Here is a 16,699-nt window from a genome sequence, read left to right on the forward strand (position 1 = left end):
AAGCGCTAGCTGTGGATACTGGTTACGTCGGAGCTGGTTTCAGGCTTCAGATGAGCTTGCAGGGCCCCTGCTTGGAGCTCAGCAGGGGCAGGCGGGCGGAGTGGCACAAGCAAAGGCCCCGCCTGCGTCAGGAGGCTCGTGGGCACCTGAGGGGCTGAGATGAGGCTGGAGGATGGGCAGTGAGCGGTGAGGTCTTCCCCAGCAGATGTAGGATGGCCCTGCGGGCGCCAGCGGTGGGTGGCGAGGTCAGAGTCCGCTCTCCTGGGTTCTCTGCTGCCCGTGGAGGAGGGATAAGGGGGCCTGCAGTGGACGGAGGGGACCGGCCAGTGGGCATGCTGGCCGTCAGCACCGTGCCCACCTCGCTCTCTGTGCCACGGGCGGCGTCTGTGCTGCGACCTGGGCTGGACTGAAATCTGAGTTCGGCAGTTGCACCTCGACTGCTGGGGTGAGGAGTCTGCCCTGGCGAGGTCTGGGGTCAGCCTCCGGGGCCCGGGCGTGGGACGGGGGAGCCAGCAGAGGGCCACCCGCTGCTTCTCGCGGCGGGGCTGAGCTGGCGGAGGCCGTGTGTCCCGAGGAGGCTCGGTGGAGGATCCCCACGTGTGGGTGCCGCTGGAGGTTAGGGCCGCCGGAGGGGCGGGGAGGAGAGTCAGGAGAGGGGCTCCCGGGGGAGATGTTCCCTCCCTCCCCCCACTCCTCCCGGACCCTGATCCGCGCTCCGCCACATGGGGGACACAGCGTGTCTGGGTCTCATGGAGTGTCTTGGAAGCAGGTGAGAATGACCATCTCAAGAGATGTAGGAAAAGCCTTTGACAAAATTCAACTTCCTTTTATGATGAAAACGCTCAACAAAGCGGGCATAGCGGGAACTTACCTCAACGTAAAAAGGCCATGTATGACAAACCCACAGGTAACATCATACTCAGTGGTGAAAAGCTGAAAGCCTTTTCTCTTAGATTGTGCTACTATTGACTTTTGCTTTGTGGTTACCATGAGGCTTACATAAAACATATTTACAAGTCTCTTTTGAGTGGATAGCAACTTAACTTTGAATGCATACAAAAGCTTTACATTTTTATGTTTTTGGTGTCAATGCACTTTTTATAAAGGTGACACTCTAAGATGTTGTATACTTAGATTTGTATTAAGCGGTTGGCAAATTTTTTTTTTTCCTGGAGAATAAAATTGTTTTGGAGAATATATTTATTCAAATATATTATGGAGAACATATTTGTTAAAATTTTGAATATATTTATGTTGAGAAGCACAGTCTCATCTTGATGTTAAAAAATGCCAAGTTGTTAGCAGACAACAGTTTTTTATCTATTTATGATTTACCTGTGAAGAGTGGATGGTTGTTAACAGTTTTTAATAAGAGTAATTCAGGGTTGTCAGAGGCTCGAGGTGAATTTGCCTGTGCTCTGCCATGCCGGGGGGCTCCGCCCTCACGGGAGCTCAGTGTGTCTGCCCAGATTGTCATAGGCTCACTCACTCACGCTCTGCAAAACGGGGCCTTCATTCGACTCCTGCGGGAAAACGGTGGTGCGAGGCTGGAGTTGGGACCTTGAATCACTGTGGTGCCTGCAGCAGCATCGTCCTCGTCAGAAGCGTCACTTCTCTGCACCGGGGAGAATTCCTGTGGGTTAGCAAAAACTTTAACTACCTTACAGGATTATTTAAAAAGGTAAACGTCGTTATTTGTTATAATGATGGGTACGGATAACTAGAATAATTGGTGAATCCCGTGAAAATCTCATTTTATTGATTGATTTCAAGTATCATCTCATCAGAAAGATTTCTATCAAGGTTGACTCGTTTTCATTTTGTGATCCATCACTCATTTGGTTCCCAGCCTTTGGTGAATTTTCAAATAAATAAACGTTCACAGTGAGGCAGTGAAGCAGCAGAAGCCCAGTCGGCTCTTGGACGCAGAGTCCCAGGCGTGAACGTGCGGCTGGCGGGAGCATCCAGCCCCGTCGCCGCGTCCCGTTCTCAGCTTGCTTTCACGTGTCTCGTAAGTAAGAGACGATAGCGCTTGGAAAAATAAGACCTGGAGAGGTTATGGGTGCAGACGCTCTTCAGTCTGGTTGGGCTAAAATCCAAGCAGAGGTGCAGCAGTCGGGGGGCTCACCCCACAGTCGGGAAGCCGACATCCCAGCGTTAACTTGACATTTTCCGTTTCCATCTTTCTTTGGGGATTTACTAGCACGCTCTCGGGCAAGGGATTTAATTTCCCGAGTCTCAGTTTGCACCTCTCTCAAGTGAGGTTAGTACGGGGCCTTCCTCCCAGGTCTGTTGTGAGCGGTGAGTGAGAGAATTTCCATGGAGTCACGCACGGCCGAGGGCGGAGGGACGCCTTCCAGAAGTTTGCACGGGTCCTAATCTTTCTGACCCTTACGCCGTTTTCACTAGTCTTTATTTTCGGGGTGGCCTCCGAAGCTCCCTCATCGCCTCCTCATTTTGGCCCCTTCCTCTGGTCCAGCAGTGACTGAGGACGCCGCGGCCATCGTGGGGCTGTGCGTGTGGCCATCAGGCTCTCCTGAGCGTGGGGCGCGGCCGCCCCTCAGCGGGCTTCCATCGAGGTCAGGATGCGGACGCAGTCCATTGCCCCTGTTTGGCTGACTTAGTGGCTCCCAGCAGCAGCCTTGTTTAACTCGGTTAAGCAGCAGGAACGTGTGGCTTCAGAAAGGAAGTGCCTTAGTGAGGAGGCCCGGCCCAGCTGTCGACGGGAAATCCTTCCTGCCGCTGACGACCAGGCGGGCAGAGGACCCCACGGCCGCTGCTGGCTCTGACCTCGGGCTGCTAGAAGCGCCCCCATCGCTCTCTTCCAGGCGGTGCTGGGCGTCCAGGTAATCAGGGTGGCAGCTGTCACAGGCGGGCCCATGAAATTGCACATGCTGTAACCGTCCATTGACTTTTGAAATGAACTCCAACTGCTTTCTAAGGAAGTTCAGACCATGAAGTGACAGCTGATGGCCACATAGTTTAAAAATGAAACAGAAATAACTGCGTGCTCGTTCTGAGTGCAGTCAGCAGCCTCTCGTGTGTCCGACTTGCACAAGAACGGAGCCGCTGTTGTCCTGAGCCATTTGCCCTGCCTGCCCGGAGCCGTGACAGCGAGATGGGAGGCGCTGACGGGGTCACCGCGCGGCTCTGGTCGTCGAGGCGTCTCCTCGGAGAGCGAGCCGGCCTCTGAAAACATTCTGGGCTGGCGAACTTCATCATTATCTTCAAGGCTGTTTTAGATAATCTTGTGATGGAGGAAAGCGTTCAGTTTCTGGGCTGTGAGGGTGGAAGAAGGTGGGGCCAGGAGGCTCACGGGGGACCTGACATCCACGACGGAGGCGCCGGGCTCCGCATCTCCTTACGTTACCCCTTGTTGAAGACAAGCTAGGAAACGGGGTTCGTGGAATCTCGTAGCAACCTGGTTGGGAAGTTGGTTTGTGTCTGGCAGGGGCATAGGCTTTGGAGAGAAAAAAAAAAAAGATAAGAGCTGGTCACACCCTCAGCAAGCCTGCAGCTCATGGACAGAGTCAGGACCGAAACACGCGAAATCCTCAGAGACCTTTGAAAATAAGTGGCGTGCTGGGTGGTTTTGAGTCAACGTGCAGAGGGAGGTTCAGGGAAAGGAGGGAGCCTCGCGGCCTTAGGGGTGAGAGCTGGTGGGGCCTGCTCGGTGGCCAGGAGCCGGGGAGGGGGGGACAGGGCCCTGTCTTCCTGACGCCGGGCTGTGGGACTCGTCCCCCCTCTGATGTGGCGGGATTTCTCCTGCGCACTGAGCTGGCGCTGTGGTCAGCACCGGATGGCTCCCTCGAGACCTGTCCCCGGCACCAGGGCACAGGTGCCCACGGGGCTGCCGTGAAGCCAGGCCTGTCCCCACGCGGAGCTCGGGGTCCCAGCAGACTTCATGTAGATGCAGACGCGCTCGAGCACCAGGCTGGCTGAGGAACAGACGGACCTGACCTGCAGCTCCTGGCAGGGAGGGTTCCGAGTGGACTCCTTTCCCGGTTGGCAGCTGACCTCCTGGCGGGGCTGAGATGCCAGCTCTGAGAGGTGTGCCTGGGATTCCGTGAGTGAGGGGACAGGGTAAAAGGGCCCGTGTCTGCACCACATGCACACACACCTCTTTAAAAACATTCTTATTTTAAAACCTCATAACGTGAAAGCCTCTGGAGAGCGTGTTTGGGAGGTTTGGGGGATGCGTCCACCCTTGATGGGACGGTCCCCAGCCCTGAGGGCTACTTTCTCAGGAAGCAGGATGGTGGGGGCAGCCCCTCAGTTGCAGACCGGGACCAACCTCTCCTTCCTCACCTTACGAAGAACGGCTTGGAGGCTGGAGAGAGGGTTTGGAGTCCCCAGCAGGGGTGTGGCGAGCGGGCCTGGCACAGTCAGTAAAAGTGGTGCCACTGGCAGCAACCGGTGTCCCCACCCAAAAATCACATTCCAGCTCCTTCGCTGGGCTGGCGGCCCCGTCTCCCCCCAGAGAAGAGGTGGGTGTAGCGTGAGGCGCCGCCGTGGGCGGCGTGGCTCCCAGCCCAGACCTGCCGCCAGCTCGCGGTGGGACTGGCTGATGGCAGCCCCCCGAGCGGTTCCTCCACTGGGTGACAGCATCTTCCGAGGGACGCGGCGGTCAGCCTGGGAATCTCGGAGCAGTCGCCCCCAGTCCCGTCGCTGCGCCTGCTTCTCTGCCTCTCCTCGGGGCGCAGCGACGTCTGGAATCCTCCCCCGACGCCAGCCGACCTCACAGCCCGTGTCGACGTGTCTACGCGGGGACTCGGCCTCTGCCCTTCCCGAGGCGACCCCCTCGCCCCTGGTCTCGCTCACCTGCCAGTCGCTGCTGCCCGCACACCCGAACCATCTCAGCAGGCTGCGGGGCCTGCCCGGCACCCGCCTGCACGGCCCCCGCCTCTGGGAGCCCCCTTGGTTCCTTCTCGTGCCCTGTGCCCCCGCTGGCCTTAGAGTCACGCGGTCCTGGGACAGCCCATCGGGCACCTCCTGCATGTTCACCGCCCTCCCCTCACAGGGTGCCGCCAGGGCTCCTGCCGCCCTCTGCGGGGGGCGAGGGGGCTTGGCACCTGGGTCCTCGCGGTCGTCCCCCGGGCGTGTCTGTGTCCCGACCTCCTCTTGCCATGGGGACCCCAGTGCTGGTGGATGAGGAACCGCCTGATGACCTCACAGACCCTGTTTCCGCGTGAGACCACATTTTGAGGTTCCGGGTTTAGGACGTGAAGGTGTGAATTTTCGGTGACACAGTTCAACCCCCAACGACACAATCCCTTTCTCTTGTTGGTGACTTTGCTGCTTATGTCCCCACTTGGATATAAACCCCAAGAAGCAGCTCAGTGTTTGTTGCTGAATTTCCCGGGTGGCGCCCGGCACCCCGTGGCTTTCTTGCACGTGTGCTGAATGAATGAATGAATGATAGGCTGGGACGAAAACCCTGGCTGTCGACGGTGCTCACGTAACCGCAGGCGAGTTCTCCTCTGAAGGGCTCTGACGGGCTTTCACGGGCAGCGCCTGGGGTGCGAGACGGGCTGGGCTCAGGGACCTGAGTCACGCGCGCTGCTGGAGGAGCCCCCCTGGGGGCGCTGGCCTTGCTGGGGGTCCGAGGCTCCGTGCTGCAGCTCGTGAGCCCCTTCGGGGAGTTGCTCCTGCGCTGCCTTGCCATCCTTAAAAGTGTGACCTTTCAGTCTCCTCACTGGCGCATAACTCATTTGAGAAGTGAATCCGGATCCATTTAAAGACATGCGTTTGCTCCGTACGTTTGACGCCCCTCCTGAACTTGGATTCCCGGCCTCCGCTCCTCCACCCCCCCCATCTCCACCCCTGCCCCCCGCCCCCCGGCTGAGATGAACCACTTGCCGGTTCCTGGGCCCATCACGCTCCCCTAACAACCCCATTCGCATTGTACTCTTGGTCTATTGCTGGAAAATGCAGGTGATTCATCACGGCTGGGGAGGCCTCTGCCCCCCCCCGGTGCCTGCAGCCCAGCCCTGATGTGACAGGGGCACAGCCAGGGCAGTTCTCCGAGCAGGGCGGGAGGGCGGGCTGCGGGGGTCCCTGCTCCTCGGGTGTGACAAGCCCACCGCGTAACCCTGTGCTCTCCCCACAGCCCGCTGAGCCCAGAGAAGGGGACGGAGGTGCTGGAGGACGTGGCGCGTCTCCTGGACATGCCGGCGGGTGTCTTCTCGGACATCGCGTGAGTGTGGGCGGGGCCCTGGGCGTCTTCTCCGTCTGGTGGGTCCACCGTGAGCTTGTGGGGTGTGCTAATTGTGTCACAGAGAAACTGGTGAGGGAAGAAGAGGAAGGAAGGGTCCAGTGGGGTTCAGGTTGGTTCTGTAAGCGCAGCTGAAACCCGAGCGTCCTCAGAAGGACTATAATCCCCTGAAAGAACCCCGCCCCAGGCTTCAGGTCTCCCCGCTGCACCAGGAACCACCCGGGAGGCTCTAGACCGTCGGGACGGCCTGGCGCCCGCAGGCGAGCCAGGGCCCCGGGGATGGTGCCCCAGCTAATGAGGCTCTTCTGGCAGCTCTGCGCACGTGGTGGCCCACGGGGACAGTTATGGCTACACAAGTGTTTACCAAGCGCTGAGTGCCCGGGTGGAGTGGAGAGCAGGCGGGGGTCCTGCTCTGGGGAGCTGAGCTTCCAGCAGAGGTGGACACGTAGACAGAGCCGGAGAAGGTCAGGCGCCTTCCGTCCTGTCCCCGCGAACAGAGGCATGAGGCCAAGAGGGAGGAACCTGGGGCAGGAGACCCCACCCACGGGGGGGGGACGTTTACATGGGAGGGTCATGCGGCCGTGGGAGCCCGGCCGGGAGCCCAGGTGGCCTTTGTCCCAGTGCTGGAGCCACCGCGGATGTTCTCCAGGAAAGTGTCTTTCCAGCCGCACGGAGAATGAACTACAGGGGACCCAAGCGGAGCCCAGGTGCCGTGGGGCCGCTGAGGTCTCCAGTGACGGGCCGTGGCCTCGGAGAAGGAGGGGCGGTGGGAGGGGCGGGTGTGAGACGAGTCACCCGCTGGTAGAGGGTCCATTTCTGTGTTCCGTTAAGCCGCACGCGGGCCCCCGAAGCCACTTGTATTCCCACCTGTAACGTCAAGGGTCCTTTACAGCTGTCCTGTGTCAAATCGCATTGATTGGCAGTGCGTCCGGCACCGCTCCTGTGTGCAGGACCTCCAGGAGGGTCTGGTCATCAGACTCAGGCCCTGGAGTGGGAGGGCCTCACACAGCCCAGCAGGGAGCCGCTCCTGCTGACCGTGGCCACTTCCACAGGCCCTTTGGCCCCGTCACGGTCTCCGTGTGGCCCAGTAAGCAGGACAGACGGCCTGAGCCAGAGGTCCCGACTGGTCCCTTCAAAGAGGAGGAGGGGGTCCCTGGAGCTTCCTGCCTCGTTCCTGGCTCCCGTGGGCAACTCCCCTGGGCCGCTCACACCACTGGGTCCCCACGGGCTTGGCCACTGAGGACCCAGCTCAGGTCCAGTGGTCCCTGCTGCATGTCTGCATAAGCACGCCTGGCACGCTGACCGCACGGCGTGGGTGCGTGTTACACACACGCATGACGGAATGAGTGATGGACCCCAGTGACACTGCACCCCTTCCTCTGTAGAGGGGGCATTGAATGTGGCCCAGGGCTGAGGGAGGGAGGGAGGGAGGGAGTGGGCGCCTCCTTCATCAAAGGCAAGAACCTCGTGCGAGAACTCCAAGGCCTCACGTACCAGGCAGAGGGGTCCTGAGGCAGGAGCTTCCAGGAGCAGCTGGTGGCCTGCGGCACTAGGAGCCCGTCCTCGTGGCTCAGAAGTAATCACCCAAATCAGCTCTAGAGTGGGGCTCCTCAGGCCCACGCGGGGCTGTGTTGATTGAACCTTCATTATCTTCCTTTAGCAAAACCCTCCGTGGTGACCAGGCAGCAGGCGGAAGGCAGAGGCCCCAGCCCCAGGCTGTTTCCTGGAGACGTGCCCTCTGCTGCCCCGCTGCTGCCCCTTGTTTCTTAGAAACCTTCCAGAGGGGATGGAGGCCGGGGCTGCCCCCCCCCCCCACTGCTGCCACGGTGGGGTTTGAGGGAGGGTTGGAGAGGAAAGGGAGCTGTGGGAAGTGGCGTCAGTCCTGGGGGGCTCCAGTGGGGGGGCTCGGGCCTGGGGGGCTTCAGGAGACGCTGCCTAACCTGCCTGGCGCCCCCTGTGGCCCCTCTCCTGGGTCTGCTCCTCACTCCTCGGCTCTGTCCCTCCAGACACGCTACCTCCAGGTTTGGAGACTCTGGGGACACAGGGGTGTCCTGGGGGGCTTTCCAGCCTCGGAAGCTGGGCCGGTTCCCAGACCAGCTCTTTTGTAGATATCACCTGCCAGTCTCTTTCCTGCTCAGGGAACGGGGGCTTCCGACTTCCCCCGGGGCCATGCTGGACCCCGCTCTTTCAGCCTTTGGGAGTCTGGTCCAGGGCTCTCGCGTGACTAAACCCCTGAGCGGCCCTTTCCCCGCAGCCTCGCCTGGGCCTGGAGTTCCCCGTCTGCCCTCAAGTCTGCTTCTTGGTGCCCAGGCCTCGTGGGAGCCCCCGTCCTGCCCAGTTAACGCTTGTCTCACACCTCTGGGTATTTAATGCTGTACGTGGTCTGTGGGGGGGGGGGGTGTTGCGTCCCATGCCGCACATGCATGTCCTGTGTGTCGCCCCCAGGACCCAGCACGTGAGGACGCACACCAGCTGCAGGGACTGACCTGGGGGGTGCCTGGGGGGACGACCGCGTGGCCGGCACTGGGCTCTGCGTGCCGCAGACGCTCTCAGGGCTGGTCATCGTTGCAGGAGAGGAAAGGAGTCTGCCCCACAAAGCGGCACTTCCAGGACCGTCTGCGTTTTTATGGAAGTACTAGTTATGCTTAATATGTTTTGTTAATGGTTATGTAGCTGTCAAGCAAATTTCATTATTTCTTATTACATCATTAGCAGCCATTAAAACGGCATCAGCACACTGGTGTAATTACGCCGGCAGACGCACGCCGACCGCAGCTGTGGTTTATAATCTAATCGTGGCTGTCCGGGGCGGTGCTGATTGATGCCGCTGCTCTGGGCGCTTAGTCGGGTGGGCGGCGCTGCAGGGCCTCGCGGACTCCCAGCCGCTGGGGGCCTCGGCCGAGCCTGCAGACCAGCTCAGGCAGCGCAGGCGCCAGCCGCATCCCGGGTCCCCCTTTGGATCCCCCTTCGTGAGCCCTCATGGGGCAAGAAGCGGTGTGATTTCCCTTCCGTGTGGTCGACTGCGCTGGCGAAGGGCGGTTCCTGAAGACGCAGCGGGAATTCACAGCCTGACACGGTCGCGAGGTCCTGTGCACAGGCCAGGTCAGCTGGACCCTGCCGGAGCCCGGCGAGGACGCGGCACCCCTGTCCCGTGCCCACCGCCGACCCTCCACACCTCCCTCCCCATGTGAGGACCCCTGCAGGTTTGGAGGATTCTGGAAGACGTGTTTCAGTTTCCTGGAGCAGAGTTTGTACTTATTTGCCTCCTGTCTTGTTTCCCTGGCGACTTGCCAGAACTGCCCCTGTTTTACAGCTGGGCAAACCCAGGCCTCGGAGGTTAAAAGGCTCAGCAGGGTGACAGATGGTGACACAGGATGTGGCTGTGCAGTGGAAAGTCTGCAGAGGCTTTCGCATCCCCGCTCATTAGAGCAGGTGCTGGGGAGGGGGCACCTGAGCTCACGTCGTGTTCGGCCATAAGGGGTTGGATATGCCCCGTGCAGCGGGGTGACCCTTCCCTCACTGGTGCCAGGGCCAGGGCTCAGCTGCGCAGGGGCTGGGCCGTCACAGACCAGGTGTCAGGTAGGGAGCTGGTGACAGCAACACGGACCCTCCATTCAGGGCGTGCTTTCCACGCTAGGCGGTCCCAGGGTCACGGGTGTGCATCCCGGGGTCACATGTGTGCATCCCAGGGACATGTGTGTGGCGTCCTGGAAGGAAGGAAGGCCCTGGTGCCCCGTCGGCCTTTCCCGCTGGTCCCGCAAGTGTTGGGGCAGGTGAACAACCCCTGTGTGCTCCGTCTTTGGGAAACCGGGGACGTCCGTGTGATCTTTAGAGAAAACCGTCGGCACCTGAGGGAAGATTAGATGTGGGGGGTCCCGTGTGCCTGGAGCTCTGCAGACGCAGTTTAGATTAGAAACGTCCAGAAACCACACGTGAACCCAGAGTCGTGCCGTGCGGCTCTGTCGTTAGTGCTCTCTGATGGTGGGTGCAGACTGCTCGTGTGAGGAAGGACTTTCTCTTAGTTTTGGAAGCAGTTGCACTCAGATGTCGTGACTCAGTCCCAGACGTAGCCCCATCGTCCACACGCGTGTAAGGCGCCGGCGGGAAGTGTCATCACACGAGTGATCTGTAAAATAATTAACGTTCAGTTCAAGCACAAACCGGGGGGGGGCAGTGGAACCGAACATAGAGCCTGTCGTGGGGAGCCTCACTGATCACCAAGAAGAGCAGCTGCCTTGCCAGGGGCATCCTGATGGCTAGGGGCCCCTGGAAACCACGCGTCTGATGGGAAGGGCCGAGCGCACGCAGCCGCCCCCGAGCCGCCCGTGCCGTTCCGGCTCCCTCGACGCCAGCTCCTGGGGGTTGTCCGGGAGATGACGGGCCAGGAGATGCAGAGCTGGGACAGTCCTGACGAAGGTGGCCTCCCTGCCCCTCTTCAGACGAATCAGTTGTTAAAAGAGGGATGTACTTTTCAAAGTCATGTGCAACACAGTATTTAAAAAGCTTTGAAAAATTTTGACAACTCCTGTCTAGCAATCCCCTGCCAGTTATTTTTTTACTGAGTAGTTCTAAAGATTTCAATAAGTTCCTTTCAAGAGAATTTTAAAAATACCCATCTCTTTCTTTTCTGCTTTTGGTTCCTGCGGCTCCCTTGGGAACAAAATACTGAAAACAGTTTCCATAACAATTTTTCTTTTTCCCTTGCAAGAATATTTGCTTGTTATTGTTGGATATTGGGGTTGATTTGAATTTTTTGTAAGAGCCCTGCCGTGTGTGCGTTAGAAAAGCGAAGCCTGTGGATAGAATTGCTGGAATCTGGGAACAGAGTCACAGTGACCCCGCAAAGCCACCCCCGCGGAGGTCGCGTGTGGAGGAGCAGCGCCTGGGGTGCGTGTAGTGTTCAGGGAAGGGGCCCGTGTGCTGAGTGGTTCTCACGCCTGTGAAACGCTCTCTTCCAGGGTCTCGGGACCAGCGGTGACCTTCAGGGTGCGCGCCAACGTCCAGAACATGACGGCGGCGGACGCTGCGAAGGCGGCAGGTGAGGCTGCTTCCGCGCAAGCGCACGCGCCCACCCGGGCAGGGGAGGGGGGCCAGCTGCTCGGAGGACAGCCGTCTCCCCAGAACCCCGACGCTCATCGGGTGGGGCCCGGAGGGGAGTGGCTGGCCTCGGGGCGGGGGGGACGGCGACCGCACTGCTCGCTCGGATAGAAGGCGGTGTAGGGGCCGGGCTCCGGCCTCTGCGGTGACCCCGTGTGGACAAAACGGTGCCCTTGTGCTTTGAGGCTTTCCGTCCCGTCCCAGCCCAGCAGCTCACACGGGCTTCACCGTGTCCACCTGGCGCACGAGAGCACGGGACGAAGGTCTGAGTGGCCCCGTGCTTGACCTCGGCGTCCCTCTTAGAGCCCAGCCCGTCACTCGCTCACGCGTTTTGAGATCTTCTGGGGGGTCCCAGCGTGTGGTTGGTTGTCACTGAATGAAAAACGCAAAGCGCAGAATGTGGGGTGTGTACGAAGCCTGCTTTCCCCTGCACCCCACGTTTGTTTTCAGCTACTGAAAGCTTGTGTAAAATGTACAGTCCTTCCGCCCAGTAAGAAAAATATAGGAAACATAACAGAACCTGAGCCTGATGGTTTCCAGTAACTCAGTGGGAAGGACTCTCGTGCTTTATGGTCGTTTGTAAGCGCCGTGGCTGAATGCACCGACCCAGACGCAGCAGAAAATGACTCTTTGTTTCAGCCAGTCCTGTATGTGGCTAAATATATGAACTGTTTTTAATGAAACTTACATCTTCACCCCAATGTACAATGCAGCACGGTATTTTGGCTGATTTAGAGATCTGGACGTTTAGTTCTCGTCAATTGAGGTGTCATCTTATGGCGTCTATTAACTTAAAGTTTCTTTATCCAGTGACGGTAAACAGGGCATAAAAATATCTGTAACACCCTATTTGGTGGAACAAACTATAGGTCTTCTCTATTTTGGTTGCTGTTGGCTTTTCCTTGTAGGATATTTTGGTGCCCTTAGGAACTCTGATTTGCTGAAAGGAATGATTTGGGGAACAGAATTTTTGGTTAAAGAAGAATGCCTTGCGGAGTTGTACAACTTCCCAGAAACCTGGCAGCTTTAAGCCTGTGGAGAGCTGACGCGCACGCCCCCAGCCCACGTGCCTCCCAGGCTTCATTTCACTGTAAGGGGTGGAGCTCGGGGTCCAGCTGAGCGGAGCAGCCTAGTGGGTCCCGGAGAAAGGAAGTCAGCAGATTCCATTCTAAACACTCTGCGGGCTGAAAAGGAGCGGAATTCCGTGTTAATGGCTTCGCTCTGTGTGACCACGGGCTCTCTTTCCCTGCACAGCACCCGTTTTATGGTCCTCGTCCCTCAGCATAAGAGATTATTGAATATATTTAAGACCAAATCAGTTATCAGTTTTTTACCCAGAAATGCATTAACAATTGTTCCATAATTGGCAATTCATCCCAGTACTGGGAAGTAATACTTTCAAAATTGGATTTGCTGGAACTTAAGGATGCTCTCAATGGAATAAAAAGGAATGAAGTCTTTTTATCTTTTAGAATTGTGACAATATATTCATGACAATGGCATTTCATTTATTTTATTGCTTTCTGTGGGAAATAAGGTTGATTATTTGAAGTCTGGTTCCTTGGTCATTTTAAATGTGTTCATGTCAGGTACCGAGGGGGAAATTGCACATGCAGTTTGAGTGTCGTATCAACAACCCTCTAAATACTCAAATTTCTGAATTACATTTTCGTGAACCAGCGTAGCTGTGCCAGCCAGGGTGTTTCTTGCTTGTGCAAAATGGATAACATACGTGCATACTTTAAAAACTTCGTTTCTTTTGTATTTTAAATAATTTCATGATGTTATGGATGTACCTGACGCTATACAGGGAAAGGATTACGGAGAAGAGTCTGTGACCGTAGGATCTGAGCGTTTGGCGGCAGAAATACCAAACTGTAGTGGCACCTCGACCCCGGCCACCTTGAGGGCGTGTTTGCTGCCACCAGGAGAAGCAGCCTCCTCCAACGCGGGGTCCACGTAGAGGTGGACGTGACCCTGTGTTATCAGGAAGAGTTTGAACTTAGAAGGACGTTTTGTGGCTCCAGTTTTAGAAGATGACGTGGAATCTTACTAGCGTTGTTGCGGCAGTGTGGGCGGGGCCGGCGGGATGGGCCGCGTGCAGACCGCACGGCCTTCCGCCCGCGTGTCGGCGCCCCTGCAGATCCCGGGACCGTTTGCCCTTGGTTCTCGCCATGGGGCCTCCTGGTGCTGCGCTGTGCGCCCCTCTTGTTACCAACGAGGGGAGACGTGACCCTGTGATGGAGTTCAGAGGGCATTTCCTTTGCCTATTCTGCACAGCATGGTACAGAACTTAATGAAGAGTCGTGTAGCTGATGACACGTCTGTCCCCACCAGACATGGTCCGTGTTTGTCCTGAAAGGTGGATGCAGTGGGTTTCCTTATATGGGTGGTTCTTTCCTGGCATTAATTAGTGAACTTGGGCGTGGACGTCAGGCGTGAGTGAACAGTGGTTCCCAGGAGACACTTCCTGCGTTCAGAGCACACAGAGAAAACTGGTGGTTACGTTCAGCCTTCGTGGCCATGTCATCTAGTCAAATTGAGCAGGACGGAAAAATCCTTTTTTCACTCTTCATTTTCTCGGTCGCTTATCCTTAAGTAGCGTATTTCTAACCCGTGTGTGCGTCTCCCTTCAGGGAGGATGTGCTTGATCGCCTTTAGAGGAAGCACACGCTTTGCTCCCCACGCCCCGCAGAGACACCTGCCCCGTGGCCTCCGGGTCCGTGGCCTCTTGCGTGCGCTGCGCGGCCCCTCCTGCCCTGAGATCGGCCGTGTCTGCCACCCTCCCGGGGGCCTTCTCAGCCTCGGCTCCTCTTTGCTGGGGTGTCTGACTCATGCCTGTCCAGCAGGTGATGGGCCTGGCTCAGCGGTTTGTCTCCCTTGGATCTTAGCACCACCAGCTGCGTCCTGTCTAATCCAAGCTCTGGCCTCGGCACTCGGCTTCCATTCTTCCTCTGGGCTCATTTCAAGTAACACACGTGATTTTAAATCCCAGCATCTCCCGTTCAGAGAACGATGCCTTTAAACCCTGTCGGGTGCGGGCCCAGGGCTGGGAACCGGGACAGCGGGACACCAAGACCCACCCCGGACCGTGAGCTCTGCCCAGCCTCCGGGTGAAGGGGGCAGGCATGTCCTTCTGCAGAGTGCGATGCCGTCGCTCCTGGGAGAACGGAGTGACCCCTGCTGTGATGCCCATGGAGTGCAGCCGTCTGGACGGCCGACCAGGCTTCTCCCTGACGGGAGCACCGCGCGAGGCCCAGGCCCCAGGGGCATCTGCAGAGCCCGGCCTTCGGAGGAGGGGACGCCTCGCCTGGGTGCTTGTCGGGGGGCTCTGAGGACCAGCGTGGGTGCCAGGTGGGCTGGAGGCGAGAAGGGGGCCGTGCAAGGGCAGCCACGGGGCCGGGCGGGGCCGGCAGCTTGACTCACCCGACTCAACTCGGGGCGGGGCCGGCAGCTTGACTCTCACCCGACTCAACTCGGGGCGGGGCCTTTGGGTCCATGAGAAGGGCTCAGCGAGTTCATGGCGGCTTGTGGGGCCAGCGCTGCCTTCCTGACACCCAAGGGGCTTGGCCAGTGGCCCAGGTGCCCGCACCTGCACGAGGAATCCCGGAGCGAGGAGGCTGCTGGCCCGGGGTGGGGGTGGGGGGGGCTCCTCGCTGCAGCGCCAGCCGCGCACACAGGTTCCCCCGACGGCGCGGCCTGCTTGCCATGGGCACCCCCTCTGTTCTCGCCTGGGACGCAGCGCCTGGACCTGTGAGTGTGGGCAGGCAACTGTGCGTGTAGGTGCCCGAAACCGGGTTTGCGCCCAGTGTGCTTTCACTGTGATTGAGAGACCGGAATAAATGCTAGAGGGACTGGTGAGCCCTGGAGCTGGAAAGAAGGCTGTGCTTTTTCAGCGAGACCGAGGAGGATGCCTGGGAAATGCTCGCTCAGCGCAGCCGCTAGGAAACCGTGCTCTTCTGCCGGGGAGTGGGACGCCCGTCAAAAGCTGGTGGAAGCCAAAGCCTGCGGGGACTCTCATCTTCTCCAAGGCGTAACGTGAGAGAACCGGAGGAGTTTTTAGGTAAAAGCGACGTCGGGGTTCCTCCTGATTCGTGCCTTGTGACACAGATGAGAAACACGGGCCGGAGCGGCGGTGGCCTCGTGGTGGGACGCGGGGAGCCCGCGGGGCCCGCTGACCTGCCCGTGGCAGCAGGCGGTGAGCGGCCTGGTCTCAGCTCTCCAGGCAGTTCTGGCGCGGTCGCCTCGCAGCCTCGGGCAGGTTCCAGGTCGAGGGCCCATGAAGCCTGGCTGAACCTGGGGGGGGTCACCGGCGACGGGCAGGGGGCCCTGCAGGGTCAGCTCACCTGCCCCTCCCAGTTCAGCAGGCGGGTTGGCGGACGCGGCGCCCGAGGATTGAAGCGGGAAGATGGGCAGCAGAGGGAACCGGCCAGGGGTCTGGGGACTCGGCAAGGGTCTCGGACTCCAACAGGGCGATTCCGGAAAAGAAACTGAATAATTTTCCAGCTCTGTCTGTCGTGTATCCTGTGTTGTTACCTGGAAGGGACAAGCTTGCTTTATTTCGCTGAATGGATAGACTGTGTGTTTCCAAAGCGAAGCGCGCGACAGAGGCCCGTCCTCCTGCTGGCCGTCGGATGCACCCTCCATGTCTGCCGTCCAGGAACGAGGCTCATCTGGGCCGGGGGTCACCATGGCCGAGTGAACGTTCCCCCCCTGCAGAGGGAGTGTGGCCTGGAGCCCCTGCTTTAGCGGGTGCTTGTGCTTTTCCTGAGGATGAGAAAGGAGTCTAAAGACAGAGCCGCGGTCCTCATGCCTGTTCAGAAGGAAGCAGGGGTGGTGACGGCTTCATCCTGGATGGATTCGCGACCAGCTGCAGAACACACATCGGGTGGAAAGATGCTACTGGAAAAAATGAATCTATTAACAGTCAAAACACGTTGTCATTTGGGGGATATTTCAGTTTTTGGAGAACTCAGCTCAAGAAGTTCCTGTGATAACGGCTGGGGCTGCTTCCTCTTCATACTTACGTGAAGACAGAATCTGCTTCTGTTCGGATAGACTTGGAGACCTGTCTGCAGACGACTCTCTTGTCTCATCCTCGGTCCCAGAAAGGTATTTTCTGGCTTCTTTTGGGCACCCCCTCCCACTGCTACAGCCCCCAGCAGAGTGGACGGGAGGCTGAGACCAGGCGTTTTCAGTGCACGGGCCTCACTTTCCTCCTGGGATCCGGCTGGCTGCCCCGGAGTTGGGTGCAGTCCAGAGCCGAGGGCTGTTCGTGGGCACCTGTCAGTGTCAGAACCAAACGCCGACACGACGCGATCCTGCAAAGGCAGAGTCGGGGTCGAACCAGAGTCGGGACAGGAGTGGAGTCCAGAGCTTGGGGGTCCT

At 58.7% G+C, this 16,699-nt stretch overlaps 1 protein-coding gene across 1 annotated transcript in view; it reads left to right on the forward strand.

The window, feature by feature from the left end:
• Positions 1–16,699, forward strand: part of PTPRN2 (protein tyrosine phosphatase receptor type N2) — a 697,051-nt gene that overhangs the window by 273,618 nt on the left and 406,734 nt on the right. The window contains 2 exon segments of the mRNA XM_059932932.1: positions 6,110–6,196; positions 11,173–11,252. Coding sequence (XP_059788915.1) covers positions 6,110–6,196; positions 11,173–11,252 — 167 coding nt within the window.

Source organism: Balaenoptera ricei, chromosome 9 (genome assembly GCF_028023285.1).
Source record: "Balaenoptera ricei isolate mBalRic1 chromosome 9, mBalRic1.hap2, whole genome shotgun sequence".
In the NCBI taxonomy this organism is placed as follows: Eukaryota; Metazoa; Chordata; class Mammalia; order Artiodactyla; family Balaenopteridae; genus Balaenoptera; species Balaenoptera ricei.